The sequence below is a fragment of the Orbicella franksi genome, chromosome 11 (assembly GCF_964199315.1).
Source record: "Orbicella franksi chromosome 11, jaOrbFran1.1, whole genome shotgun sequence".
NCBI lineage: Eukaryota > Metazoa > Cnidaria > Anthozoa > Scleractinia > Merulinidae > Orbicella > Orbicella franksi.
Window position 1 is genome coordinate 17,365,993 of NC_138155.1, and position 27,887 is coordinate 17,393,879.

General features: G+C 36.8%; 3 protein-coding genes, 1 non-coding gene and 1 pseudogene across 7 annotated transcripts in view; 1 reads left to right on the plus strand and 4 right to left on the minus strand.

Annotated features, from left to right (window-relative positions):
* The window catches only part of LOC145503109 (uncharacterized), a 103,972-nt gene extending 89,322 nt beyond the window's left edge, over positions 1–14,650 (minus strand). Inside the window, exon 1 of the mRNA XM_081482553.1 lies at positions 6,888–14,650. Within this exon, the coding sequence (XP_081338679.1) occupies positions 10,507–11,511 (1,005 nt within the window). The 5' untranslated portion in view covers positions 11,512–14,650 and the 3' untranslated portion in view covers positions 6,888–10,506. The remainder of the gene's footprint in view (positions 1–6,887) is intronic.
* Positions 1–17,771, plus strand: part of LOC145503083 (general transcription factor 3C polypeptide 1-like) — a 280,887-nt gene extending 263,116 nt beyond the window's left edge. For all 3 annotated transcript variants that reach the window (XM_081482517.1, XM_081482518.1, XM_081482520.1), the window contains 6 exons: positions 3,304–3,381; positions 4,097–4,488; positions 4,796–4,925; positions 5,654–5,716; positions 5,858–5,942; positions 15,354–17,771. In XM_081482517.1, coding sequence (XP_081338643.1) covers positions 3,304–3,381; positions 4,097–4,488; positions 4,796–4,925; positions 5,654–5,716; positions 5,858–5,942; positions 15,354–15,439 — 834 coding nt within the window. In that variant the 3' untranslated portion in view covers positions 15,440–17,771. The remainder of the gene's footprint in view (positions 1–3,303; positions 3,382–4,096; positions 4,489–4,795; positions 4,926–5,653; positions 5,717–5,857; positions 5,943–15,353) is intronic.
* LOC145503102 (52 kDa repressor of the inhibitor of the protein kinase-like) overlaps positions 1–27,887 on the minus strand; it is a 489,168-nt pseudogene that overhangs the window by 223,768 nt on the left and 237,513 nt on the right. The window lies entirely within an intron of this gene.
* On the minus strand, positions 14,490–14,562 carry Trnat-ggu (transfer RNA threonine (anticodon GGU)). The gene has a single exon. It is a non-coding gene; the product is annotated as a tRNA-Thr (tRNA).
* LOC145503100 (uncharacterized) overlaps positions 17,876–27,887 on the minus strand; it is an 11,416-nt gene continuing 1,404 nt past the window's right edge. Inside the window, exon 2 of the mRNA XM_081482546.1 lies at positions 17,876–18,888. Coding sequence (XP_081338672.1) covers positions 18,130–18,888 — 759 coding nt within the window. The 3' untranslated portion in view covers positions 17,876–18,129. The remainder of the gene's footprint in view (positions 18,889–27,887) is intronic.

The window sequence follows — 27,887 nt, forward strand, 5'->3', positions numbered from 1 at the left end:
TTGGCCAGCTTGTAATCAGAAATTTTGGACAAAAACCGATAGAACTTGATCGTGATTTAGCCAATTTTCTTGGTATTGGGCGAAAGTTGCATACTTTTACATTCGTAAAAAGGCTTACAGCTCCAACGACATATTTTATTCATTGTGATTTGATCGACAAAGAACAAAATCTGTTCAATAGAAAAAGGTCAGATCTCTTAGCCCTGATTGATGTGAAAGGGGAGCCTTTTGAAAAGGTAAGCTACAATGGTTCTCCGCAACAGGTTTTGCGTGACTGCTCTACAGACACGTTTATAAAAAGCATCACTATTAGTGTCAAAGATGAAAATGGCAAACTCTTTGATTTCAAGGGCTTATCGCTTCTTTTTGAATTAGAGTTAAATTAAATTTCTTTATATACAATGTCTTCAGTAAATCTGTTGCCTTCCGCTCCTCCTGCCGAGATTGAAAGAAGAATCTATCCAAGCCTTCCCGAAACGACAAATGCCGAGAATTTCCGGCTAACTGAAATAAGTAAAATTGAAAAAGAAATATCTGTTGAGATTGAGCATTACAGGCTTGTGTTGAAAAAATACAAAAAAGCCCGGAAAGCGATTCACTATTCCGTGGTTGGCCTTGGTGCCGTCACGGCAGCTCTGTCTTCTGGGGCTGTTGCAACATCACTCACTGGTGTTGGAATTGTTATCAGCGCGCCTGTTGCCGCGATAGCAGCTTTGTCTGGCGCAGTTTCCACTGGCCTGTCCGTTGTCAACAAGAAGCTTGAACGCAAAGTTAATAAGCACTCGAGAATCCATTCTCTGGCTATTGCAAAACATGATTCGATAAACAGGTCTGTCTCACAAGCTCTGAATGATAATCGTGTTTCTGACACGGAGTTTCAACTGATCACACGTGAAATGCAGAAATATCGCCAACTTAAAGAGACTTTACGATCAAACTCAAACAAACAAATCCACGCCAGCCAGATCTTGAAAAAATAAAAAACCAGATTCGGCAAGAATATAGGAAAAAACTTGCGGAGTCCAGCACAAATTTGAACTAAATTTTGAGAGAAAAAACACAAAAATATCTCTAAGTCTTATTAAAAACAGATGATTGTGTTACACCGCGTTACCTTCACGCGTGACGTTGCGTGACTGGGTTACATTACTGTCACGCGTGACGTTGAGTGACAGGTCACACAAAAGGTCAAAAGCCCTGTCGGGGGGTGCTCGTTGGCTGTTCTTGCCTAGCCCCGGCTAGGACTTTCCCGCCGCTGACAAGGTGGCTGTCGATTCCCATTTTACCTGTGGGAATGAGGTTTGAGATCCTGAGGGACCTCTGAGCACCCCCCAGTCTCCACTGGGCCGGGGCGGGTTCACCCGGGGTTATCGCCGTGGACGGCCTCACCCCATACCCCTGACAAGCGTCTGTACGTGCCATATTAGGAATCAGAGGGGGCCAACCTCACATCCAAAAGCACCTTCATTTGCTTGCTGATAGATAGTATAATGCTGCAAGCTATATATATTGATCCATTTGCCTCTCCTATCACCTGTGGTGTAGCTTCTCTGTCCTTTGCCTTAATTTTGCAGTATTTTCACACATACGCATGTGCTTTTGGGTGGCGAGATGATGTCATGCTTGCTATAATTAGAGATTGGCTGAATAAATTATATCCCAACAGCACTTCTGAAGGCCATAATGATTGTGCTTTTCCACGTGATTTGCTTTATTTTCATGGAACTTTCTACACCTGTTTGGCAGAAAGAGGCCAGACAGATAACATATCAAGTCGTTGAAGCCATGCGAGAAGCAGAGAAAACTTAAATGGGCTCGATTGAGTCCCGTGTTCAAGGAATATCACATGTTACGATCAATCGAACGCTGTGATCAAATCTTGCTATTTTCTCGTTTCCTCCTGCTCGCTTCACTTAGGCAGCTTCTGTGGTAAAAAAATAACTTAAAGTGCATTGACTGAGCGTATTTTTTGTGTAATTCTGTTCTGGTTCGTTTTTTTCGGCCCAAACAAAAAAATCTTGAGTTGTCCTCCATGTTTTTCAGTACTGCTCTTCCAAGGGCCTGGGAAATATTTGGTTCCAGTCTTTCTGAGAAAAATGTCACGCAACTCACAGATTTCAAAACAAAACTATTGCTTCGAACGAAGGTTAATATCGTCGCCGCTCAGTAAAATTTCTGAAAGATTTCGGCGTAGTCGTTCTCGGCATGTATGGGGTAGCTGATATAGTGTTTTACTCCATTTTTATAACACTCGAAACAGATTCCTTTTAGGCCACAGAAGTTGCATTTACGGCAAAACATGACCTTTACAATTCTTGATCGTTTTTCACAGAAGGGTGCCTCTTCAATATCATAATGTATCTCATCCCAACCCATTTCCTTTTTTTCCCTTCTTTTTATTGCAAGATACTCCTTGTAAATTATCTCGCAAAGCTCTGGAGGGAGGTTTTGAATGGCCTCGGAAAGTTGACAGTTGTTCGATTGCAGAACATCGGACGAATATCTCGCGGCAGCCATCTCGGCATATATACATGTGCAGATACTTCTTCAATAGGAAAATATTTCTGGCACACTTTTGTATATAATTAGTGCAGGCATTTTCGGTGGCACATCCGCGCTTTGTTTTCTTTTATGTTGTGTAACACACACAAAGAGAGTACTGGTTCTGGACACAGCTTGTATCCATATCTGTTTTTCTGCTGCTGAAACGACTCCCACCGTTTTAAGCTGAGCCCTGCGCGAAGCTTAAAATGGTGGGAGCCGTTTCAGCAGCAGAAAAACATATATGGATACAAGCTGTGCCAGAACCAGTACTCTCTGTGTGTGTCACTTTAATATTTCTTACGGTAAGTGCCGGCGCTAGTTCTGTTTTTTTTTTAGTCGTGTTTGTTAGTTGTGTTTTTTTAGAACCCGTCACTAAGACAGTACTGTCTTGATACGGTTTTTTACGTGCTAAGATGTTAGCGCAAAGAAGTTCTTGCGGTTTGAAAATCCTACCGCAAAGAAGTCCTCGCATTTCGAAAATCCAACCGCAAAGAAGTTCTTGCGGTTTTAACTTCTAACCGGAAAGAAGTTCTTGCGTCTTGCAGGATCGAAGCGCAAGCGACCCACAAGAAGCCGCAAGAAGTTGCCAGCTTGCGGACGCAAAAAGAAGTTCTTGCGCATGCATTATTTTTGGGCTGTACTGTATGTTGCCTGAGGAAACATGCGAGAGTTTTTGCAAATACTGTGACTTGCAAAGTTGGTATGATTTTTTACTGAAGTTGTTTTGATATCTTGTTACTGTCTTTGTTATCATTTTAGCTTTATAAAGTTGGTTCATTTACCTGTTGTCTTGTAACTGCCAGCTTTGTCAAACCCTGGTGTGTGACATTACTCAAGGTATGTGTACACTTTTGGTAATAAAATTTGTCTTTTGTTTCAATATAATATTGATTGATGACAGTCCCTTGATTCCAACTCACAACTTTCTTTAAAAGCAGCACTATGATGTTTTGACAATCACTGATGTTGTCCACACTTTTAAATTTAGTTGATACCTGTCCCTTGGGGGACAAGAATTGACTCTTGTTTATGTATAGGGATGTCATTAGGGGTTTGAAACCCTGGCATTGCATTGGAGAAAGAAAACCTTGAATAAACAGTCTATATATGTGCAGGACAACACCCTGTAGAGCCTTGTTTAGTGCAAAGAACTGTAGAATTAATAATAACTTTGTTTTGTTCTGAAAATTATCTGATATTGACTAATGACCTACTAATTATCATTATAATCAACATCCCCAATCTTGGATTTCCAGGTCCTGTATTAACCATATTTGACAATATTTTGCAATTGTGCAAACGTACATGTACATGTGCCCTGATAAGGTTTAGTTCAGGCCTTGATTAGGCCAGACCTGACAGTTCAGGGCAACCAGACAAAAAAATATACCTTGTACCAAAAAAAAAAATACCCTGTTCAGTGGCATGTTTCTGTAAAGACCATGTAAAGGAATAGCCCCACCCCTCAGGAACTGTCCCAGGTAGTATTCTTGTTATCCTTTTAGAGGTACTTGATGTATAAAATTAAAGTAGCCTTAATGTTATATTTCAGCCAAAAGATGATTCTCATCCATTTCAACAAAATGCACCTGACACTGACAGGAATGTTTCACTGGCTCGTGATTCTTTGCCAGTGGTCATGAGTAACTCATTAAAACAACAAGAACAAAGTGAGAAAGCACAAAATGCATCAGAAATAGCAGAAATCTACAATGAGAATTCTTCAACCACACAGACAAACCAGACTGGTTCTACCATCACACAAGTGGCCGATCAGACTGCCTCTTCACTTCCGTATGAAGTGGATATGAGTCTCTTTGGAAACATAGTTACAAGTGGAGTAGAAACAACTGGTCAAAAAAGTTGTTCCCCTGAGCCAGCTCATGACTCACCTGGTAATGAGGTGAAAACCTCAGAAAGGGGAACGAAGAAATACAAAGTTAGGTATGAAATGAACAACTCATTATTAATTCCGTCTGTTATATTTATAGTTCTTTGTTTGTTTTTATTTAAACATGCATTTGGGGAAATTACTCCTCAGTTTATCAAACCATCCTAAATAAGTATATTTTATTTCCTCTAGGGTATGGCCCATCAAAATACAAGCACAGTAAATTTGGTTTAATTATAATAATTATTAGTGTTTAAAAATAAATTTACAAGTTTTGTCTATATATTTTGTAATGATAAAATGGTATTATTAACTTGTTCATTCACTCATATTTATTTGAAAATCATAAATTTTGGCCAGGAATTATGAGCAGTATTCTGTAATTTGTCGTCCTTGGGTCACGATTGATGGTGAAACTAGTCAGCAGCTGCTGCGAATGTTCCGAGAGATGGTTCTTATGTTGATTCTAGGCAATCCTGGGATTTCACAGGTAAAACAAAAATTCCCTGTTTTTACACATTTATGTTAATAAGGAAGTCAGGACATAAAATAATTCTTAGTAAATTATTTCTTATTATCTTGTTATGTGCATAAACTATTGAGAGCAGTACTCAAAAAATCTGCTCACAAAATGTGCTCAAGATGGAAGTATAATGGATTAAAAGTTAATTCTTTTGTGTTATTATTCCTCATGAGTAGTAAATGGATGGGCGAGTCTGTGCGTTAATTTGTTTGTTTGTTGGTACACAGGCCTACTTATTTATGTCTTGCCCAGGATGTCATGGGTATACAAGATATGCCACTTTATTAGTAATTGCTGTTGTGATCATTTTAGTCATCCAGAGGTGTTATTCATGTCTTTGAGTAAAAATCAATGTGGCTGATCACTCGGTCCAAAGGAAAGCATCTCACTTTAACATCATTTTCAAAAATCCACTCTTATATCTAAAATATTGATCAAGCAGTTTATTGCACATTCCCAAAGCTAGTTTAGATACTAATTCAATTATTTTGTTGTTATACTTTTAGAGTGGTTAAACAGGCGTAATTTTGTTTTTGTCTTCTGAATAATTCTGAATGAAAAAGTTGGTTTAGAAACTTATTTTTACCCAGATATATACCCAGTGGTAAAGTTATTGCTGTCAATCAAATATAATAAGGACAGCTGCATACAGTGGCTACATATCTTTGTCAAATGTGGTTTTTTTTTCTTTTCAGAGCCAGGTTTCTAAGCATTTCTTTGAAGCCTTACGACCAGTGGCATTACAAGATATACTTGATGTGAGTTAGTGGCCATTTCACCCTAAGAGATCCTAACAGCATTTCCTTTGCTGACGTAGACAATGAATATAGATTTTCTAGACAACTAGTTTGCTCTTTTGAAGGATCATATTCCTGTTTGTTATCTTTTTGCATTTTCAGAGTCTTATTTTGGATAGATGCGTTGTTAAACATGTTCGTAAACTACCAGTGAAGGTAGCTCTATTCTCCACAAATAAACTACAAGGTAATAAAGTAATGTGTGTGCAGTGTATGTGGAATAATCACTTCAGATGTTGTTTTATAGGTAGATGGTACAGATAAGTGATCGCCACAATTCAAATGCACAAAAGTTTAATTAGTATGTGCATCTTAAGCGTGTGTGAGTGAGTGGGTGTGATTCAACTGAAATCAAGATGATCTAAGATCGTAAGTCAGGCTGTAGCCAGATGTGCTGCTACAAGTGTTGATCATTTGCAGTGCGCAGCAGTTCTTAAACTAGCATGTGTGATATGTGCATGCTAATAGATGCATGTCTCAAAGAAATATCATGAAACTGTAATCATATACTGATATATATTTCATCATGAAAACATAGCTTATTTAAACTGACCAATAGATGAAAGTGAAAGCTGCAGTAATTATTGAAGTTGATTCGAGTAGCATTGTTTACAAGAGCAGTTGTGTTCTCTCACTCTGTTCACTGCTGGGTGCAAAATTGTCACCGAGTGAGTGCATGTACTAAGCTCTGAATGGATGGTACTTCTAATTGTACACATGAACCTGAGGGATGGCTTCTACCATATTGGTCTCTTGCATGCAAAAGAATCAATATCTTGTATCTCCTATTATCAGTATGATAGATACGGACACCAATCAATACGTTCTATTGTCAGAATAAGTGAAGAATACTTTTGTGAGAAGAGTGACACTCAAAAGCCCTGTCTATAGACAACACAACACAATACAATCCTTTATTTACCCATGCAACATTTAGGAGGAATAAAAACTTGTTAAAACAGGTACGTGCTAAAAAATGGAAACAATAAAATTAAACTTAACTACTACAAGCAATAAAAATATTTTGATAAGAATATATTTATATACATACTATATTAATCTATATACAATCACCATACAAGTTAGAAAATGTGCTTATGTAAAATATGTTTAAAAGTTTTTACATACATACATACATACATACATACATACATTTTATTTGTTATCAAATTAAAATTACAATTATAACATGCCGGCAGATAGCTGAGCTAATCTAGGCGGGTCATGTTTGGACGAGTTATTAATATACAAATAGGTACAACTAAATACAACTGAAGGTGACAAGAAAACTAAAGAGATTAGAATTGACAACAATGACTAAACAGAACTAATAAACTAACGATATGACAAATAATAATTAACAACAGTTACGACGAGAGACTACAGATACACTAAAGTGAAATTATTGAGTATTAATGAATACATACTAGGAGGAATATAAATTCAGCTTTACTTTTTGAACGATTTCTGTAAGATCAATATAACAGTCTTCTGAAGCTAGAATTTCAAAAAGTATTTGTTTTATTTTCCTCTTAAAGACATTTTTTGGAAGCTTTCTTAAATATATAGGCATTTCATTCCAAATTTTTGTTCCGATTCTAGAAAATGAATTCACTTGAATTGAGAGTCTAGAACTTTGTGTGTAAAAATTATTTGAGACAGAGGATCGAGTATTGTAAGAATGTATATCAGAAATGTCTTGAAAGAGATCTTGAATGTTTCCAGGAGCATTTCTGTGTCTTATTTCAAACATAAGGTTAGCAAAAAGCTCATAATACAAAAATTTTAACGGTAAAACACTGGCATCAATAAATAAAGGAATCATATGTTGATTTCGCTCAGAAAAATAAATAAAGTGAAGAGCTCGCTTTTGGAGCTGGAGAAGCTTTTCAAGGTGTGATTTATATGCTTGACCCCAGGCCACCAAACCATAAGTTAAATAAGGAGTAACTAAGGATCTATAAATAGTTAAAAGAGTTTGTCTTGGCAGAAAGTGCCGTAGCTTACAAATCAATCCTACAGTTCGGCTTATTTTAATAGCTACATGATCAATATGATGTTTCCAAGAAAGGTTATTGTCAATTATTACACCTAGATATCTCACAAACTCTTTACATTCTAGAGCCACATTCTTTTGTTGATCATTATCGAATATCATAATTTTGGGATGATAAGTAAGTTTTCTCTGAGCTGGTCTAAAGATAACAAAATTTGTTTTTTTTAATATTTAAGTTAATTTATTAGCCGTTAACCAATCGAACAACTTGAAGAGTTCTTGATTTACAGTCGTCTCAAGGGACTTAAGATTTTTGTCAGCATATACAGCATTCGTGTCGTCAGCAAATAAAAAAAATTTAAGTTTGTCAGAGGATTCTTGGATATCGTTGACATAAAGTAAGAACATCCTTGGCTTCTTTAACTTGAGGAGGTAATGAATTTTACATCTTTGCAGCTAAAAATGAAAACCATCTGTGACACCATTCTAAATTAAAATTAGGTAGCATTAAAAGAGTGTGCAACCCTCTTAAATTATAACTACAAATTTTGGTATTGAGAAAATCTTGTATGTAGGGTGGGGCTTGATTATTCATACATCCGTAAACCAAAACTAGGGCCTGAAATTTTCTTCTTTGTTCTAGCGTTTTTATTTCAACTTTCTCTAGTAAATAATCATAGGGTGTATATTTCCCATAGCGTAAAATGGACCTGAGAATATAATAATTTGTGTCCTCTAGTTTTTTCAGTTGACATCTACTAGCCCCAAACAATAGCAAACAACAAATGAGGTAAATGATTTACCTCTAAATGAGGGAAAATGTATGCCTTGCAGAGGCATCCCATAATGTCTGAGGGAATAAACCTCCGAATCCTTCTTAATGCGGAGGCTTTGGCACATGCCTTTTTTACTTGCTCTTTCACATAAGCTACAAAGTTAAGCTTGCAGTCTAGCATTGCACCAAGGATATTTAAGGTATCGGTAGTCACCACAGCATTGTTATCTACACTGAAATCATAGCAATAGGATACTGGGCCAATGGCCATAGCCTGAGTCTTAAAAACATTGAGCTCAAGATAGTTTTGTCGAAACCATGTTGATAATAAATGAAGATCAGAATTAATAATGTATTCTAGAAGAGGAGGGGAAACGTCCGATGCATATTCAGTAGCGTCCTCTGCATACAACCTTAGTGAAGTGTTTGTAACTAGAAAGTTCAAATCATTAATATATATGTTAAAAAACCAAAGACCCAACAGGAATCCCTGAGGGACACCAACTTTTACTGTTTTCCATCTAGAATAAACACCATCAATTTTGAACCTCTGCCTCCTGTCCCGTGGGTAGTTCTCCATGAACTCTAATACTTGGTCGGTGAAGCAATAAGCTCTAAGTTTTGCTAGCTGTAGGGCATGGCATACAGAGTCAAATGCTTTACTCAGATCAACTGCAATCGTGGCAACAGCCTCATGGTTGTCATGACTCAACCTCCAATCTTCTACCATTTTCAGCAGTGCAGTACAGCAGGAATGACCCTTAAGATAACCAGACAGGTTAGGCAAGAGACTTACAGAAAATGCAGAGTACATTTGGTCTGCTATTACCTTCTCATAAATCTTAGAGAGTGCTAGAAGGATCGACACCGGATGATATTATTTGTCTCATCAGCCTTTTTAAATACTGGGGTGATGTTACTGCTCTTCCATACAGTAGGCCATTAAGCTATTGGTGATGAAATGATTTATAAGTTTGGACAGTGGTTAGGTTATGGCCGGAGCTGATAAGTGTAAGAGCCGCAGGGATATGAAATCACACCCAGCAGCTGCCTTACGTGGATTTAGCTTATCTGAAATATCCCTCATATAGCTCTCACTCACAGTGTTGAAACTAAAACACAGTTTGGCACCCTTCTTCTTCCGATTCATTCAATATTTTTTGTTTGTTGATTTTGTTTTTTGTCCTTTGTTAATTAGCACCACTTTCTGCTCTTTCACGTGATTTTGTACATTTATTAGTTGTCACTTGTAATTACGTAATCGCTAACACCTTAATCTTATGTAAAGCTCATTTTTATTCAAAAATTGTAATAACTGAAGGTCTCTGACTGAAACGTTGTTATTAAATTTTTTAATCTTTTTTATGTCAGAAGTTGTCCATCCTCACAATTTTTTAACTTTCTATCTATATATATAGGTTGAATAAACAGGAGAAGATGCGAACTTTTCTCGTAGGAGGTCTTTAATTCAAGTGGACGTTTCGCCCATTCGGGCTTCTTCAACACTAAGAATATCAATACTCAATAAAATTTACAAAAAGTGAAAAAGTCTTAAATAAGTTACAAAACAATAACTTACAAAGAGAACAAAGAAATAAAAAAATTTTTCACATAAGATTACATAAGAATTACGTAATAATAAAAATAGCAAAACGCCCGCTAAAAAGCAAATAAAGTCAAATAAAATACAGCAGCAAGATGGTGTTAATTGTAGCGAATCCTATTCCTGGAATTAAACTCGCACCTTTTGTTGAGTCCATGAGGTGTGAGGGTGCATAATTGAGCACACCAAAAGGCCTCTCTTGTGAGCAAACGGTCATCAAGACTATTATTATTGACACTAAGATTACACAATTGTTCAATAATGAAAAATTCAAAATCTGCCAGAGTATGAGGCTCTTTGTTAAAATGAATAGCAACTTCACAAGTACATTTTTTGGTGATCATAGAAGACTTGTGGTTGCGGAAACGAATTTTAAATTAATTACTTGTGGAACCAACATATTGCACATTGCATTTCTTGCACATAACCAAATAGATGACATTTTTAGATTTACAATTAACAATCTGCGTAATAGGATACGTCCTGCTAGTACTAGTACTAGTAAAGCAATTAGATTCCTTTAAATAATTGCGACATAGATCACATTTGGCTGTGCATTTAAAGCAACCCCGCTGATTGTCGGGCGTGCGATGTTGCTCACGAGGCTTACTGCTCAAGATTTCTTTGATGTTTTTAGTTCTACGAAAAGCAGGAATGATGGACCCTAGCGGAAAAGTCTTTTTAAGAGATGGTGAATCATAAATAAGGTGCTTGTATTTCCTAATAATTCTACCAATACTGTGTAAGTGAGGGTTGAAATCAAGCACAAGTGGAAAAATTTGTTTGGACTCCTTAGGCTGGGGTTGAAGTAATGTTTGTCTAGGAATAGACTGGGCTTTCTCAAACTGTTGTGAAACCAAATTAGGGTTATAACCCCGGTTATATAGATAACCCTTATACTCAGAAGAGCATTTACTAAATGCCTCATCAGTAGAACAATTCCTTCGGATCCTGGTAGCTACTCCATAGGGAATGGCCCTGGTAACATGGGCAGGGTGTGCGCTATTCCGTAGGAAGTAAATATGGTTATCCGTAGGTTTGGAGTAGATATCAGTCTGGATGAAACTGTCCACCAGATGGAGAGTAAGATCTAGTACGTTAAGTGAATTGGGAGAAGAAACTAGAGTAAATTTAATGGTGGGGTACAAAGAATTAATATAATGCGTAAACTCATCGAGTTTAGCAGGCCATTGGGTCCAAAGATCAAAAATGTCATCCCTATACCTCCACCATAGGTTGGGTTTAATTTCCCCTGATTTGGCTTTCTTATCAATAATTCCCATGGCTAGATCAGCATAACTGCATGCATTTTTGGGACCCATAGCTGTACCATAAATCTGAAGAAAGTTGTCATCTTCAAAAAACTCGATGAGTTTATGCATTATATTAATTCTTTGTACCCCACCATTAAATTTACTCTAGTTTCTTCTCCCAATTCACTTAACGTACTAGATCTTACTTACTTGGTAGCGTAGTTGATTGCATCAATGTCAACCCAGCGTGCGCATGGCGCTTCAACCGTGGCTTGCGTGATGCGCAGAAGGTGTGCGCACTAACAAAAGTAGGCACCGTCCTTAAGTTCTGGGGACAAGAGCAAAAGATGACAATGCTTTTTAATTAACCCATTAATAGATGGTAAATTAGGATTATACGTAAGAACAAAAGGAAAAATCTTTTTGGAATCCCTGACTTTGGCTTTAAGTAAGTCATTTCTTGGAATACTTGCTACTCCAGAAAGTTCATGCAAGGCCAATTCTGCTGGATATCCCTGGTCAACTAGGTAGCCCTTGTACTTCTCCAGCCTTTTGTTAAGAAAATTGTCCTCAGAATAATTTCTACCTAGTCTCGAGGCGACTCCAAAAGGGATCGCTTTGAAGACATGCTTAGGATGAGCACTGGACGGAGCCAGATACAAGTGGCTATCAGTAGGTTTTGAGTAAACATCAGTTTGGATAAAGCCATCGACCAGGTGGAGTGTTACATCTAAAACATTAAGTTTGCTTTCTGAATAAACCAATTCAAATTTAATCATTGCGTTCTAGCATTGCTAGTGTGATAAACTCTGTTCTCGAGTTCAGATGCACTGGTAGAACATGAACCACGCTCAGCCCATGGCTGCACGGTTAAAAAAAATAAATAAACCAAGGGTAGAACATGAACTGCGCTCGACCCATGACCGTGCGGTTAATAACTGCAGTGAACAGTGTGAGAGAAGAACACAGTTGCTCTTGTATACAATGCTGTGCTGTAGGGCTTTATGTAATGTGTTACTCAGTAGCAAAGCTACATGATTAGTTATTAAATACCAAACATGACAGTCACTCCAATCTTCCCTGACACATAAGTGATGTCACAAGTGATGTCACAGGCTTTCACCTTCATCTATTGGTCAGTTCAAATAAGCAATGTTTTCATGATGAAATATATATGTATCAGTACGATTACAGTTTCATATTTCTTTGACAAATGCATCTATTAGCATGTACATATCACATGCTATTTTTAGAACCGCTGCACACCTCAAATGATCAACAGGCATAGCAGCACATCTAGCTACAGCCTGACTTACGATCTTAGATCATCTTGTTGCTGTGTTGTATGTCAACTTATTGTTAGAGTCATTCTCTTTTGATAGAGTAGAGTTAGTTTAGAGTTAGTCACCAAAACTGTGTTGCTGGTGACTGGTACAAAGTTGAATTGTCCTGTTGATACATAATGTAATTCATCTATGTAACCTATATTACTTTGATTTCTGCAATGAGTGGATTAGATTCTGTCTGCAAGAGCTTGAATAATATTGTGCCTTGTTATGACAAATTTCTATACCGGAATTCTCAGTTTGCTTTCAATAAACCTTGTGGGATGTTCTCTAAGATATTGAACAAACACCTAACAGCTCTAACATTCCAATGAAACGTAGGATCACCAGACATCTCGAAAACAAACATTCACCACCACCACCAGGAATTCTGGATGGTTCCCTATCTCTAGAAGGCAAAATGTGTTCTGTCTGCAGTCTGTTCACAGTAGTTGATGACTCATTTGAATTTTGATCATTAAATACATCTAACATATTACAGCTCTCTGAAATAGTTCTTTCTGTCTCTGACAAGTACAGCTCAGCTTTCATATTGATAGTTTTTTTATCACTACAAGATTATCACAACATGGTCACTCGGGAGGCTTAATTAGGAAACATCGGAGCTCAATAATTCCTCTGAAGAGGCTCAATTATTCAAGATCTCGCACAATTAATATTCCCCCAAAAGAGGCCAGTTTTCCTTGTGTGAGGCTAATGGTACTCCTAAAATTATGGAGTATCAGCGAGGGTTGTTTATCTAATAATAATAATAATAATAATAATAATGTTCTTATTGCGCATTTAGAATTCTCAATGTACTTACAATTGCATACATGTCGACCAATCAATACTCAATACCATAGAAATTTGCAGTTTACCTCGATCTAAATCCTCAAGCAACCTTTTATCTGATTGGTTGGAAACAAAATGTGAAACCTGTGAGAACTAAATGTTGTAAAATATAAAAAAACTCACCTCAATTTCAAAGAATACTAATGAAGAAGGCAGCCAAGATCTTTGTTTGTCATCAATGACTATCACCAAAACATTGTTAAACATGAAGTCTTTACGAGAGACCACAACATGGCTATTTGTTGTGCTGATTGGCTCCGAAGTATATTCTATTGTTACGTACTTACTTTTGAAAACTCAGACTATGGCAATAGTGACTGCTGCGCAAGCACAGTAGTCACAAAAATGGGAGTCACTGAGCTCATTTTTTTGGTTGTAAGCACTTAAAGCTAAAATTAAGAGTGTTTTTAGCAGGTCACATTGTTTTCATGGTAACCTATTGTGCCACAAAATTGACAGCAACATGTTCACCAATGATTGGGCAGTTTTTTGATACCATGATTTTCGCATCAACCAGTATAGAGTGGTTATAATGACCCACAAAAATCTACATGTAAAGTTTATATGAAATATTTCATATATGAACTGCGGTTATAGGTGAAAGTGAAGAATGATCGTCGCAGTTAATTTTCCAATTTAAGTAACTGGAAAGAAGAAGCCTGAAAAAAAATCAGGGCTTCAACGGGATTCGAACCCGTGACCTCCACGATACCGGTGCGATGCTCTACCAACTGAGCTACGAAGCCACACATTGGGAGCGAGGTCAATTAATTGAGTTCATATCTTCCCGTGAGGAGTGAAATGATGTAAAGTTTATATGAAATATTTCATATATGAACTGTGGTTATAGGTGAAAGTGAAGAATGATCGTCACAGTTAATTTTCCAATTTAAGTAACTGGAAAGAAGAAGCCTGAAAAAAAAATCAGGGCTTCAACGGGATTCGAACCCGTGACCTCCGCAATACCGGTGCGATGCTCTACCAACTGAGCTACGAAGCCACACATTGGGAGCGAGGTCAATTAATTGAGTTCATATCTTCCCGTGAGGAGTGAAATGATGTAAAGTTTATATGAAATATTTAATAAAATCAGGGCTTCAACGGGATTCGAACCCGTCACGGGTTCGAATGCCATTGAAGCCCTGATTTTTTTCAGGCTTCTTCTTTCCAGTTACTTAAATTGGAAAATTAACTGCGACGATCATTCTTCACTTTCACCTATAACCGCAGTTCATATATGAAATATTTGATATAAACTTTACATCATTTCACTCCTCACGGGAAGATATGAACTCAATTAATTGACCTCGCTCCCAATGTGTGGCTTTGTAGCTCAGTTGGTAGAGCATCGCACCGGTATCGCGGAGGTCACGGGTTCGAATCCTGTTGAAGCCCTGATTTTTTTCAGGCTTCTTCTTTCCAGTTACTTAAATTGGGAAATTAACTGCGACGATCATTCTTCACTTTCACCTATAACCGCAGTTCATATATGAAATATTTCATATAAACTTTACATCATTTCACTCCTCCTGGGTTCGAATCCCGTTGAAGCCCTGATTTTTTTTTCAGGCTTCTTCTTTCCAGTTACTTAAATTGGAAAATTAACTGCGACGATCATTCTTCACTTTCAAAAATCTACATCTTGGAAAGTGCCGGAAAATGTTTTGAGCCACTGACAACAACAACAACAAAAACCTTTATTAACGTGTTGGGGGTATTTAGCATTGCTGCTAATTGAAGAAAATAACTAAGGCAATTAATAGGTGATGGCCTGTATTCATTACTTTGCAGAGCCACGTGAAACTATGACCTTCTTCACTCCAACAGTTGACTGTATTGTGAAACTGGCCACAAGCAAGTTGACCGGATACATGTGACATACTCAACCTGTCTAACGAGACACCAGAAGTTTGGTGTTATGATAATGATATTGCAAAGTTTGCACGGTGTTACTTATCACATTTCTGTGGGAATCGTTCAGCACTGAAAACATGAATGCACTTTTCCCAATAGGAGGACTGGGATAAGGAGAAGTAGTAAATCACCAGTTTTTTTGTTAAGACAGTAGTATTTATTGTTTCCCCCACTCTTTTGTTCAGTTGCAATGTCCGCCTATGTGAAGAATAATAATTTTGTTGCAGCAACATGACCATGCCTTTCAAAAATATGTTTGTTAGACATGAAGGCAGTGTTTAGCCTAGGAGAACTGACTTATTTATGCAGAGTTTTGATCTACCTCAGGATAGTCTTCAGTTTACAACAAGTTAATGGTGGACAAACTCATCAATAAAAAAGTTTGGTCAAGTGGTGGTTTGTATTTCGAGTTTGCAGTTAAGCCAAAATGACAAGAACAAACAAGCCTGAGTTAAGTTTAGAATGACTTGAGATCTATCTCCCTTATTGCAGTGATCACATGGAAACCGGTAGTCATAAGGATTGCTCAACACTTTTGTGGCAATCACATGGCGCCATTCATTTGGAAACAAGTTGTACTTGGAAAAGCTTGTAAATCACTCGCCTAATGGGTTGCTTGCATTCTCCCATGCCTTCATATCAATTCAGCATGGGAGCTTCACTCTTTCATCAGTTCATAAACCTTGTGACAGCCAGTGTGATCACAGGTTGCTATGAAACTCTTCAAATGCAAATTTTGCAACGGTATACTGAAACTGGCCTGACAAAGTCAAGTCTTACACTGAGAACTATTCCTCGTAGCTGACAATCAATATAGTTTACAGATCATAATTATCTCTCTTTGTCATGTGCAGTGAAAGAGGAACTGATTAGACTTTGTCCAAAAAAAGATGAAACATATTACTTTTTTGCTTGGCTTTTGATCAGGAGTACCTACTGTATCTGCACTAACAGTTATCAGACAGATGGAATTTAACAGATAGTTTTACACATATCAAATTTAATACCTGAAGCCATCAAGGATGCTTCCTCCCTACAGCTTTTTAGACAAAAACTTAGACAGGCCTCAAGGATACTAGAACAAATTCAATTTGAAAAAGAAGCCTGTCAGATAACATCAAAACAAACGGACTTCCCATATTTTTAAATTTTTGTAAATTTTTGTAAATTTTTGTAAATTAAGTACTAAGTTTTTGTTATAAATAGTTTTTTAATTAAGTTTCTGGCAGGTCCCCACCAGCCTTTAGGTTGCCTCAAACCAACCTGCCTCAACAAAAAGTATATGTATGTATGTATGTATGTATGTATGTATGTATGTACGTACGTACGTACGTACAACTTCCTTTTAACAATTCTGTATATTAATTTTTTTTATTTGAAAATTCCCTTCTATATTCTGTTCAAGGTCAGATTGGCTGCATAACTATTTCAGACATGCTAAATAATAGGTAAAGTCTCTCTATACGAGCCAAGTGGCCCATCAGGCCGGAGCTTATCCCAGTTTCCGTAGCATGAAGCAACTAGGAGTATTTCTACTCCCCCCTGGATGGGATGCTAGTCCATCGCAGGGTTACCCCCAGCATTAAGTTCGCCGGTACCCATTTATACACCTGGGTAGAGAGAGGCACTGTGAGAGTAAAGTGTTCTGCCCAAGTACACAACAACACAATGTCCCCAGCCAGGGCTCGAACTTGGACCGCTTGATCCGGAGACAAGCATACTAACCATGAGGCCACCGTGCCTCCTGCATGCTAAATGATACCAGACATAAATAATTGCTGTTTCTTTCAGACACCTGTTTCAAACGGTGTCAAATGTTTCTTCTCAAACTCGTTAATAATTTCTTCAAACAAAAGAAATCATGATGGTGATGGTGTTTGGATATCTGATCAGATTTAGCTTTAGATTTTTTCCATTTTGTATCTTTGTTTTCTCTTTAGTTTTAGGTTAGATTGAGAAGATATAATTATGAAAGACTCAAGACCATGTTTGATCATATTTCACAGTATTGCAAATGTTACTCAAGTTTGATAGTTAAGGAGGTGCAATGCACATTTTCGGTCTGAGGATTTCCTAGGTTAGAAATTTTGTTGAAGCTTTTCTTGGGTGAGAGATTTTGGTACAAACGTTTTTGGGCCCACTTGATAACGAATGTAGCCTACACTACCCATTTCTATGTCAAACAGCTGGGAGTTAACGTTACTATGTATTTTGGGGGCCATTGGATTTTCTTGGGTATGGTTTTTACCTAATAACATGTTTTTGCATCTAGTCACTTATAAATGTGAGACTATTAGCCTTTTCTCTTGTAAAAGCCCCTTCAAAATAACTCACCCACAAGCATTTCAAAAAGAAACACCCCTGTAACTATGCTAAAATTGCAACAAACTTTAAAGATATATTTCTTCTTCACAATTCTTTAAGTTCTGATTAATTTCCTGACTTGTCACTGATCTTGTTACATGAACATCGATTAAGGTGTCATGCAGTTGCAGTAATGGACAGGGCCTTTTCAGCTATACAATTAACATCTGAAACCTGGGCATTTATCGAGTCAGTAATAAATAATCATTTGTTAACTCCATTTGTTAAGTAGCTCATACTAATAATAAGCACAACATGGATCAAATAATGATCTCTAGTCATCAATGTCTCAACCAGTTCTGTCCAGGAGAGCTTTAATGCAGTAGCTAGCAGCACTTCCACCAGCCATTCCAAGAGTCATGCTTAACACGCTCAAATAGCCCACAGTCTCTTTAGCTCTCCCAGGGACTTCAGAGGAGGCATAAGAGATCAGAGATGTTGTCAGATGACCAGTTGAGAGGCCAAGTATTGCTACAAACATTGCCATCCAAGCAGGTCTGTCACTCATCATGTGAGGTGGTACACTCAGACAGATGCCAGCAATAACTAAGAAGCGTACTAAAGTAGAAAGCCATGCCCAGTGCAGAGAATACACATAGTACATTGCTAAAGGTCCTCGGCCAAGAACATCACCAATATTGTAAACTAGAATCAACAACACTGGGAACCAACCACTGCCAAGGAAGTCTGTTGCCATAGTAGCCACCGATGGCATTACAGCATACTGTTGAGCAGTTACCAGTGTTAATAGAAAGCAGTGACAGAAGACATGTTTGTAACGTAGTACCCGCAGAGCTTCACCAGTGAAAAATGCAAAGCGCTGAAAAGGATGTTTCCAGTCAGTATCCACACCACTTCTTGGAGCTCGAGAGTAGTAACGCTGGAGTGCAGTACCTCTACTAAGCTGAAAATAAACAGCTATCACCAGCAAAATAAACAGGGCTGCTGTTCCAAAGTAGTAATAACTTGAGACATGAAGATTTTTAGTGGTAGTCTTGGTCAAAACTCTTAAGAATGTCATCAGAAGACCACACAAGCCCACGCCAAGCTGTTGAAATAATAAGAAAAATGGTTAACTTTTAACTTGGACAGACTTTTAAGCTAACCCAGGAATAGCAAGAATTTTGATTTCAGTTTTGTAACTTTTTGGTGAGGTTCTCTGTTCATATTGTTTGAGTTTTGAGTTTGAGTTTTGAATGATCTTAAACTGCACAATACATAACCAATGAAAGACATCTTTATACAAGAAAAATTGATATTTTGGTTAACTTTTAATCCTGGGCTAGCACTAACTGGCTTTCGAAAAACCCTGGCCCAGATTGTCTAAAACCTCACTTGAAATTGAGCCCTGCTTTGTAACTTTCTCTTCCAAAAATGATGCCCACAGGTTTTTTCTGCTCTTGCTCTCATTTAGGAAGGTGAAAATTTTTGAGGAAAAGTACCGATGGTGGTAAAGGCATGTTTTGCAAGACCTTTTCTTGTTTTATCAGCTGCTTTTCAGAAACATGTTCTGTTGTGAAAAGTGATGATGTCACAAGTTGTACAAGTAGCATGGTTCAACAGCACAGAGAAATACATGCTGGAGAGTGAAAGGGTTTTAACCCTTTCACTGTTTGTGCTTAAAAGCACAAACCCAGAATTAACTTCTAGTTTAGGAAGTTTTTAAGTTACAAAAAAACTATAACACCTTATTTGTAGATGGAGAACAATAAAAATGCTTGCTTTAGCATACGAACATAATACAATCCAAGTATGTCAACAAACACAAACCAAAAGTGAGTATGTCACTTTATATATCCGAACATTACTAATCAAACATTTGATTAAGTCCATTTGATTGAACATCTCCAAAGCTAACATGCATAAGCTTCAATTAGTGCAAAACTTTGTAGTAAGGACTATTCTATGACTCGGAAAATATGACCATAATATAAGAGAGACCCTAAAGACAGCTGGATGGCTTAGTGTTGAAGACAGACTAGAGACCAATGAAATAATAATAATAAATTTCAAAAGAGATCGGTAGAAACTACTATAGAGTAACGCAATCTGTAAATAATCTAAATACTCCATTTTTCGCTTAGCGACTGGTCAACATTGTTTTGCTTAAAGAGGGGTTAAAATTTGGGATGGCCTAGGCAATGACTTCAAGACTATAACTAGGTTAGATGTATTTAAGGTGGCTGAACACAGTTTTTGATAACAGTCTCTCATTTACCTTTTCCTCTAACACCATTAATCCTTTGGTCACCAAAACTGGCAACACCTAACTTAATAACACAAACTTCAGTTTTTTTATAGTTAAGCTGACATATCTGCCGTTGCTATGGCAACATGAATTAAAAAAGGCCTTTAAAATTGGTATTGTTTATTTGCAGAAAACCTAGTCATAAGATTTTCTTTATCATATGCAAGCAACTAGCTTGTAACGATGCTCACAAGTTAACACTATCTTAATAGTTTAACAGCGAGATCTTTAATTATCCCTTGTAGAAGGTTGACTGGAATATCTAGAAATTCCTTTATTAAATTTCAATTTTTTTTCAATACAGTATTTTTGTGCCAAATTTCATGAAATTCTAATGAGTTGTTCTGGTCTGGGCTACTGTTACACTACCACGTCATTGTTGAACACCATGCTTCACCCTGTGTTTAGGCTATCATCTACCTGGAAGTTCTTTCATGAGGAATGTGAACATCTTAAAGAGACCTTTGCCTGACTGTGCTACCCTGAAAATCTTGTACAGTCTACCATCTGCCAATTCATTGATTCAAAAGTGTCTGAAGATTCACATACCCAAGTATCTGAGAAGAGAGAAGCTCCAATTAGAATCATGCTGCCTTTTAAAGACCAGAAATCTGCAAATGCAGTACACAGATAGCTTGGCAACCTCAGTCGAAAGATCAATGCAGATATTAGCCCGGTTTACACAAGTTGAAAGATCAAGGACAAAATCAAAGTGAGGGAAGACAAACCACCACTAATGAATCAGCAGCCATGTGTTGTGTATTGTTTTACATGTGACCTGTGATGCAGGTTATGTCGGCTATACTTGCCAACACCTACACCAACGAATTGAACACAAAGGATCGGCAGTTGGACACCACCTTAGGGAGCAACGTGATAAGCCAGTTATTTTCAACATGTTTTTTATCAAACAACTAAAACCAACACTGAACAAACAGTGTGATTCAATGTGCACTAAATTATTTGTTTAGATCAGTTCCTTACACTTATTAGTATTGTTTTATTGTTTTATTGTCTCGTTGTTGTACGTCCGTTTTTAAAATTTGGCAAATATTTTTTTACTTGTCTTGCATATTTTATTGCATTCTACCGTTCGTGACATTTTAAAGTATTTTTACTGTTAGAAACATATTTATGCAAGTGTCGCAAAATCATTCCTACATTTATTTGATTGATGAACATTTCCCAAAGTCCCATAAACTCCACGAGATATTCAACAGAAACAATCTCAAGGTCAGCTACAGCTCCACAACTAGCACGGCAAACTTAATAAAGAACCTCAACCAGAAAATCTTGCGTGGCAGTCATGAAGTTACCAACCAAAGAAAATGCAATTGCAGAAAAAAAACCTTTGTCCTCTCGATGGGCAATGTCTCATAAGTAATGTTATATATCAAGCTATGGTCACACCAATGTCTGGTAATGCAAGGACTTACATTGGAATGACAGAACATGATTTTAAAACAAGGAACAAAAATCACAATGTCTCTTTCAAAGACCAAAACATTCACATGACACTGTACTTTTGAAACAAATCTGGGACCTAAAAGACAACAACACAAGCTACAAAATCAATATTGGCAAATCATCAAGAAGGCACAAGCATAGAGAGGCTTTCCATTCCGCTGCGATCTGTGTCTATGTAAAAAAAGCTTGGCATCAAACGTAAGTTTCCACAATTCCAAAAGTGTTAAAAACTATGTTCTATCTCAGCAATATCAAACGTGAGTCTCAGCAATATCAAACATGAGTTTGATATTGCTAATTAACATATTAAACGCGAATTGATTAATTAATGTATTAAATGCGAATTGAAGGTAAATTTGCTTCCCAATAAAGGAAATTAAAGCAACAGAGGGGGGGGTAAAATTTCAAAATGAGGGAAATTAACGCGTCTGCTACACAAAAAAAAATAGCATAGGCATGCAAGGCGTGCAAGAGTTATTTTTTGTGTGTAAAGTATCGGAGATAGGAGCATTCATGGAGCTGTTTACAGTAATGATTTGGTTAATTTGACAAGATTTTACGATTGCAATGTACAGCAAGAAAGAAACTGGGAATTTAAGATGTACATGCGATGTTACATCGGTCATGGTAAGATAGCTAAATAGTAAGCCATAAAATGTTTGACTGAATAAACTACAGTAATCTGACACGTCTCCAGATTAATCTAGATACCATCTTATTTTCTAACAGGCAATTTGATTTGTTCTTTGATACAACCCGCACTGTGATTGGTGAGACACACGCACATGCATAACTCCCTCACTCACCGATCACATAGCCCTTCCAACCCCCAAGAGGAATTTTTGCTCAAATACAAGTAATAAGTTTACCCTTGTTACAAAACACAACACAACTTCACCAAAAATGGAAAGAAAGAGAAAAAAAAACTCTCCTGGCAAGTTGAAAGTCTGATTTAATTAAATTGCACTTTAACTTGGTGCCACGCAGTCTTCAAAGAACATTTGAACAGTTTTCATACTCTTTACCTTTAAAAATATCGAACCGAAATGAATGTCATCAAATAAAACTATTAAACTGCTACTGCAGAGATGTAAAAACACTCTAGAAATGAAAGCTTCTTTTTTGTTTAATATCCTGAGAACAATAGCCGAACTTGTCAGCTCTAATTGAATTTACTCCCATATAAAAAACAAAAGTGTTATGTTACCATTTGTTACTAAAGATCAGAAACATCTCGTGGGAAAGAGTGGTGACGATTCATCAGCTCTAATTGAATTTACTCCCTTGTGAAAAACAAGAGTGTCAAATTACAGTATGTAACTAAAAAATAAAAATATCTCGATATATTTGCATGCAGCAAGAACAAAACAATCGTTACCTGCACTATTCTAAACGTTAGAACTGCTTCAAATCTAAATAGTCTTGTCTCCTCTAAAACATGTCCTAAGAACTAGAATCGACGATTCGTGACCTCTAATTGAATTAACTCCTTGTGAAAAACAAAAGTATCAAGTTACCCTTTGTAATTAAAAATAATATCTCATGCTATTTGCCTACTACTAACTCATTAGACTTTCTGAAAAGTCCTTCGTCTTGTTTATTCAGTACCCGCCGAACGAAGACCTCTCGTGACTTCGTTGCTCGCTCGGCCGCTTCGTGACCTTAAAAACGGCCGCTTCGCGGTCTAACACATTCTACCCTGAAATTCATGAGGTTGCTTGTGGCAAGTCTACTAACTCATGAACTGCTTCAAAACTCAAGACTCATCTCGCTCATAACTAGCCACCATTACACTGAAAATTATGCACTCTAAAACAACCCAATGTACGTATGTAACTGTCACACTCCCCTCCAAACCGGACTAAAAATCACAAACCAGCTACACCTCACTCTTTATTTTTCAATTACCAAAGTCCTTGTGTTTATACATACCTGGTGTTTCTCACAAACCATTTACCTTTACAACAAGAAATTTGATTGGCTGTTCATAGTAGATCCAATCTGATTGGTGTGACATACATACATCTCTCTCACTCTCTCACTCACTCACTCACTCACTCACTCACTCACTCACCCATTGACCCGTCCATAACATACCCGACGCGCCGACTAAGAGGTATTTTTTTTACAAAAAAATAACTCAAAAACTGTCCAAAGATGTTAACTTCTTTTTTGTTTAATATCCTGGAAAGAAGAGGCGATAAGTTGTCAGCTCTAATTGAATTTACTCCCATGTAAAACAACAAGTGTTAAGTTACCATTTGTAACTAAAACTAGCAATATCTTGTTTTGTTTCTTCAAATATTTCATGGGAACAAGTGGTGACGATTCGTCAGCTCTAATTGAATTTACTCCCTTGTGAAAAACAACAGTGTCAAGTTACCATTTGTAACTAAAAATAGCAAACATCTCGTGGGAACAAGTGGTGACGATTTGTCAGCTCCAACTGAATTTACTCCTTGTGAAAAACAAAAGTATCAAGTTACCCTTTGTAACTAAAACTAAAAATATCTTGTGCCATTTGCATACTACTAACTCATGAACTACTTCAAAACTCAAGATTCATCTCGTTCATAACTAGCCACCATTACATAGAACATTATGCACTCTAAAACAACCCAATGTACATATCTAACTGTCACACTCCGCTCCAAACCGGACTAAAATTCACAACCTGGCAACATACAGTCTTTATTTTTCAATTACCAAAGTCCTTGTGTTTAATACAATAAAACGCCCAAGACTTCATATACCTCACTGAAGTTATTATGAACGAAAACAATTTCCTTTTTCTCCTACTACAATTCGTGCTGACTATTAATGTGAAAAAGCGAAAACCCTGATAACATTGACGAGAAAAGATTTAGTTTCATTTCAAACATATCTTCTCATTCCAGTGGTAAACAAGAACCATTATAATTGTAAAATCGTCACAGAATAAGATCTTTTTGTTCTGTTGACCAAATTAATTGTAGTCTCTTTGCTTTTCACAGTGAAACTTGTCAATGGATGCTGACATTGACTACACGCCCGGAACACTTACTACGAAGTCTGCAGCAATATTTAGGTTTCAATACAACATGTGAACAATTTGAACCTGGTCGCAACCTCATCAAATTCCCAGTAGTGCATTCTGCTCCCCTAAAATACAATTGTTCTTATCATTCAAATCTTAAACCTAGTAGCAGAGCAGCTAAGACTCATTTAATTGAAAACTTTATCTAATGGGAAAAGCTCACCCTTCATTGCATGCTTGTAGTTATATGCCAAACACTATGTTTCTTTGACTGATTATCCAATAGCAAGTGTTTATCAAACCCGCCCACAAAATCCTCACCTCAGAAGATGTCGAAATAAGCCCAATACATGAATAATTCCTCCTCTTTTATAGAAGAATAAATATGGCCGTTCTGAACTGTATCAGGATCAAATCTCCTCACATACTATTTACCTTCACAACAAGAAATTTGATTGGCTGTTTATAGTAGATCCAATCTGATTGGTGTGACATACATACATCTCTCACTCACTCACTCACTCACTCACTCACACATTGACCCATAACATACCTGACACGCTGACTAGGAGGTATTTTTTTTTTACAAAAAAATAACTCAAAAATTGGTTGAGAACAGGAACAAATTTATTGAGTCATTTTTTTGTAAAAACAAATTCCTCTTAGTCGGCACGTCTGGTATGTTATGGATGGGTCAATGGATGAGTGAGTGAGTGAGTGAGAGATGTATGTATGTCACAACAATCAGAATGGATCTACTATAAACAGCCAATCGCATTTTTTGTTGCAAAGGTAAATGGTATGTGAGAAGATTTGATCCGGACACAGCGGCCATATTTATTCTTCTATAAAAGAGGAGGAAGTATTCATATATTGGGCTTACTTTGACATTTTCTGTGGGTTAGGCTGAGGAGTTTAGTTACGAAAGAGATGAGCCTTGAGGTTTGAAACAGTTCACGAGTTAGTAATATGCCAATGGAACGAGATATTTTTATTTTTAGTTACAAAGGTAACTTGATACTTTTGTTTTTCACGAGGAGTAAATTCAATTAGAGGTCACGAATCGTCGCTTCTAGTTCTTAGGACATGTTTTAGAGGAGACGAGACTATTTAGATTTGAAACAGTTCTAACGTTTACAGTAGTAAGTGCAGGTAACGATTGTTTTGTTCTTGTTGCATGCAAATATAACGAGATATCTTTATCTTTTAGTTACAAAGGGTAATTTGACACTCTTGTTTTTCACACAGGAGTAAATTCAATTAGAGCTAACAAATCCTCACCACTCTTTCCCACGAGATGTTTGCTATCTTTAGTTACAAATGATAACTTAACACTTTTGTTTTTTATATGGGAGTAAATTCAATTAGAGCTGACAAGTTATCAGCTATTGTTCCCAGGATATTAAACAAAAAAAGCTTCATTTCTGGACTTTTTACGTCTCTGCAGTAGCAGTTTATTTTTATTTGATGGGCATTTTATGACATTCTTTTCAGTCTGATATTTTTAAAGGTAAAAAGTATCAAAACTGCTCAAATGTTCTTTGAAGACTGCATGGCACCAAGTTAAAGAGCAATTTAATTAAATCAGACTTTCAATGTGTCAGAGAGGTTTTTTTTTCTCTTTCTGTCTATTTTCGGTGAAGTAGTGTTGTTTTGTTGTGTTGTGTAAAAAGGGTAAACTTACGACTCGTATAAAATGCGGACAGGTCTCTTAACTGGAGTATTTTTGAGCAAAAATTCCTCTTGGGGGTTGGAAGGGCTATGTGATCAGTGAGTGAGGGTGTTATGCATATGCATGTGTCACACCAATTACAGTGTGTGTTTTATCAAAGAACGAATCAAAGAAAAAAATAAGATGGTATCTACATTAATTTGGAGACATGTCAGATTACTGTAGTTTGTTCAGTCAAACATTTTATGGCTAATAATACACATGAAAAAATTACTTGATTCTGATTGGCTAAGAGCAGTGCAGTTCAAGTGTAACACCAGTGCAAAAAGTGTAACAGTGCAAAAAGTGTAACACCAGTGTAAATTACACATCGAAATTCTGGATTATGATTGACTGAAAGACAATAGGAACTTTTCTAAGAAAATAATATCACATAAAATGATGACAAAAATTTTGTGCTGAAACTTTGAAAAAAGTTTTCTCAAAAGAGAAAAAATGGTTTCAAGAAAGATCTTCTGGCACTTCCTCCGCGTGAATTTTTTCATGTTTATATTATTAATAAGTAATCATACGGTTTTTCTCGTTCAATTTGGAGTTAATTTGCACTTGTGAGTTTTTCAAAAAGCTGAAATTACACTCGCCAAAGCGGCTCGTGCAATTTCAGCTTTTTGAAAAACTCACTCGTGCAAATTAATTCCAAATTGAACTCGAAACCGTATGATTACCTATACTTACTATTAGCTATCTTACCATTACCGATGAAACATCGTATGTACATCACAAATTCCCAGTTTCTTTCTTGCTGTACATCGCAACCAAAAAAACTTGTCAAATTAACCAAATCTTTATTGTAAACAGTTCCATGAATGCTCCTATCTCCGAGACTTCACAAAAAAAAAATAACTCTTGCAAGTCTTGCGTGCCTATGTTTTTAACACTGTAAAGCTGACAGCGAACACAAAGAGAATTCAGTGGAAGTACAGTAAACAATTTACTATTGTGAAAGATTGAGGTGAAATGTACAGTGTGGGAATAAAATTTATTGTTTCGCTGTGTCAAGAATGTCTGGAGTGTGTCACAGATTTGGGGGAAAATAGTGGTAATTAACATCACGGAATGAACCTGCTCGTACATTTCATGATTTATGGTCACTTGTGATGTTTTGAAAGTTCTCATATTGCACTCACCTGCAGCTTGTGCAATTTTGACAACTTTCAACCATCACTTGTGCCCATAAATCACAAAATGCACTTGCGTTCATATTATTTCTCATAGTTATCACATTAAGATAAGGGTATATCAATTTTGGCAAATGACAAATTTTCAGAAATTAGTAGCTATTTGACCCACAAGGCTTTCAATAAAATCCTGCTGATCAAAAAGGGGCTCTAAGGCGTCAAACACAACATTTGAGGCTTTCGTGACTGAAAACATTGATTTAAGGCTTTTAGTTTAAAAACCAAGATAATTAGCGTGTAATTCATGAAATAGCAAGCAAGTACACAAACATAAAAGTGGTCAACACTAAGTAGACTACAAGCAAGTCAGACAGGTTTATTGCATTCCAATAAACCAGTGAATGATTTCCTTTTTGGGGTTTATGAATTATTAATGAGTTTCAAAACCAGAATGTGCCCCAGGCAA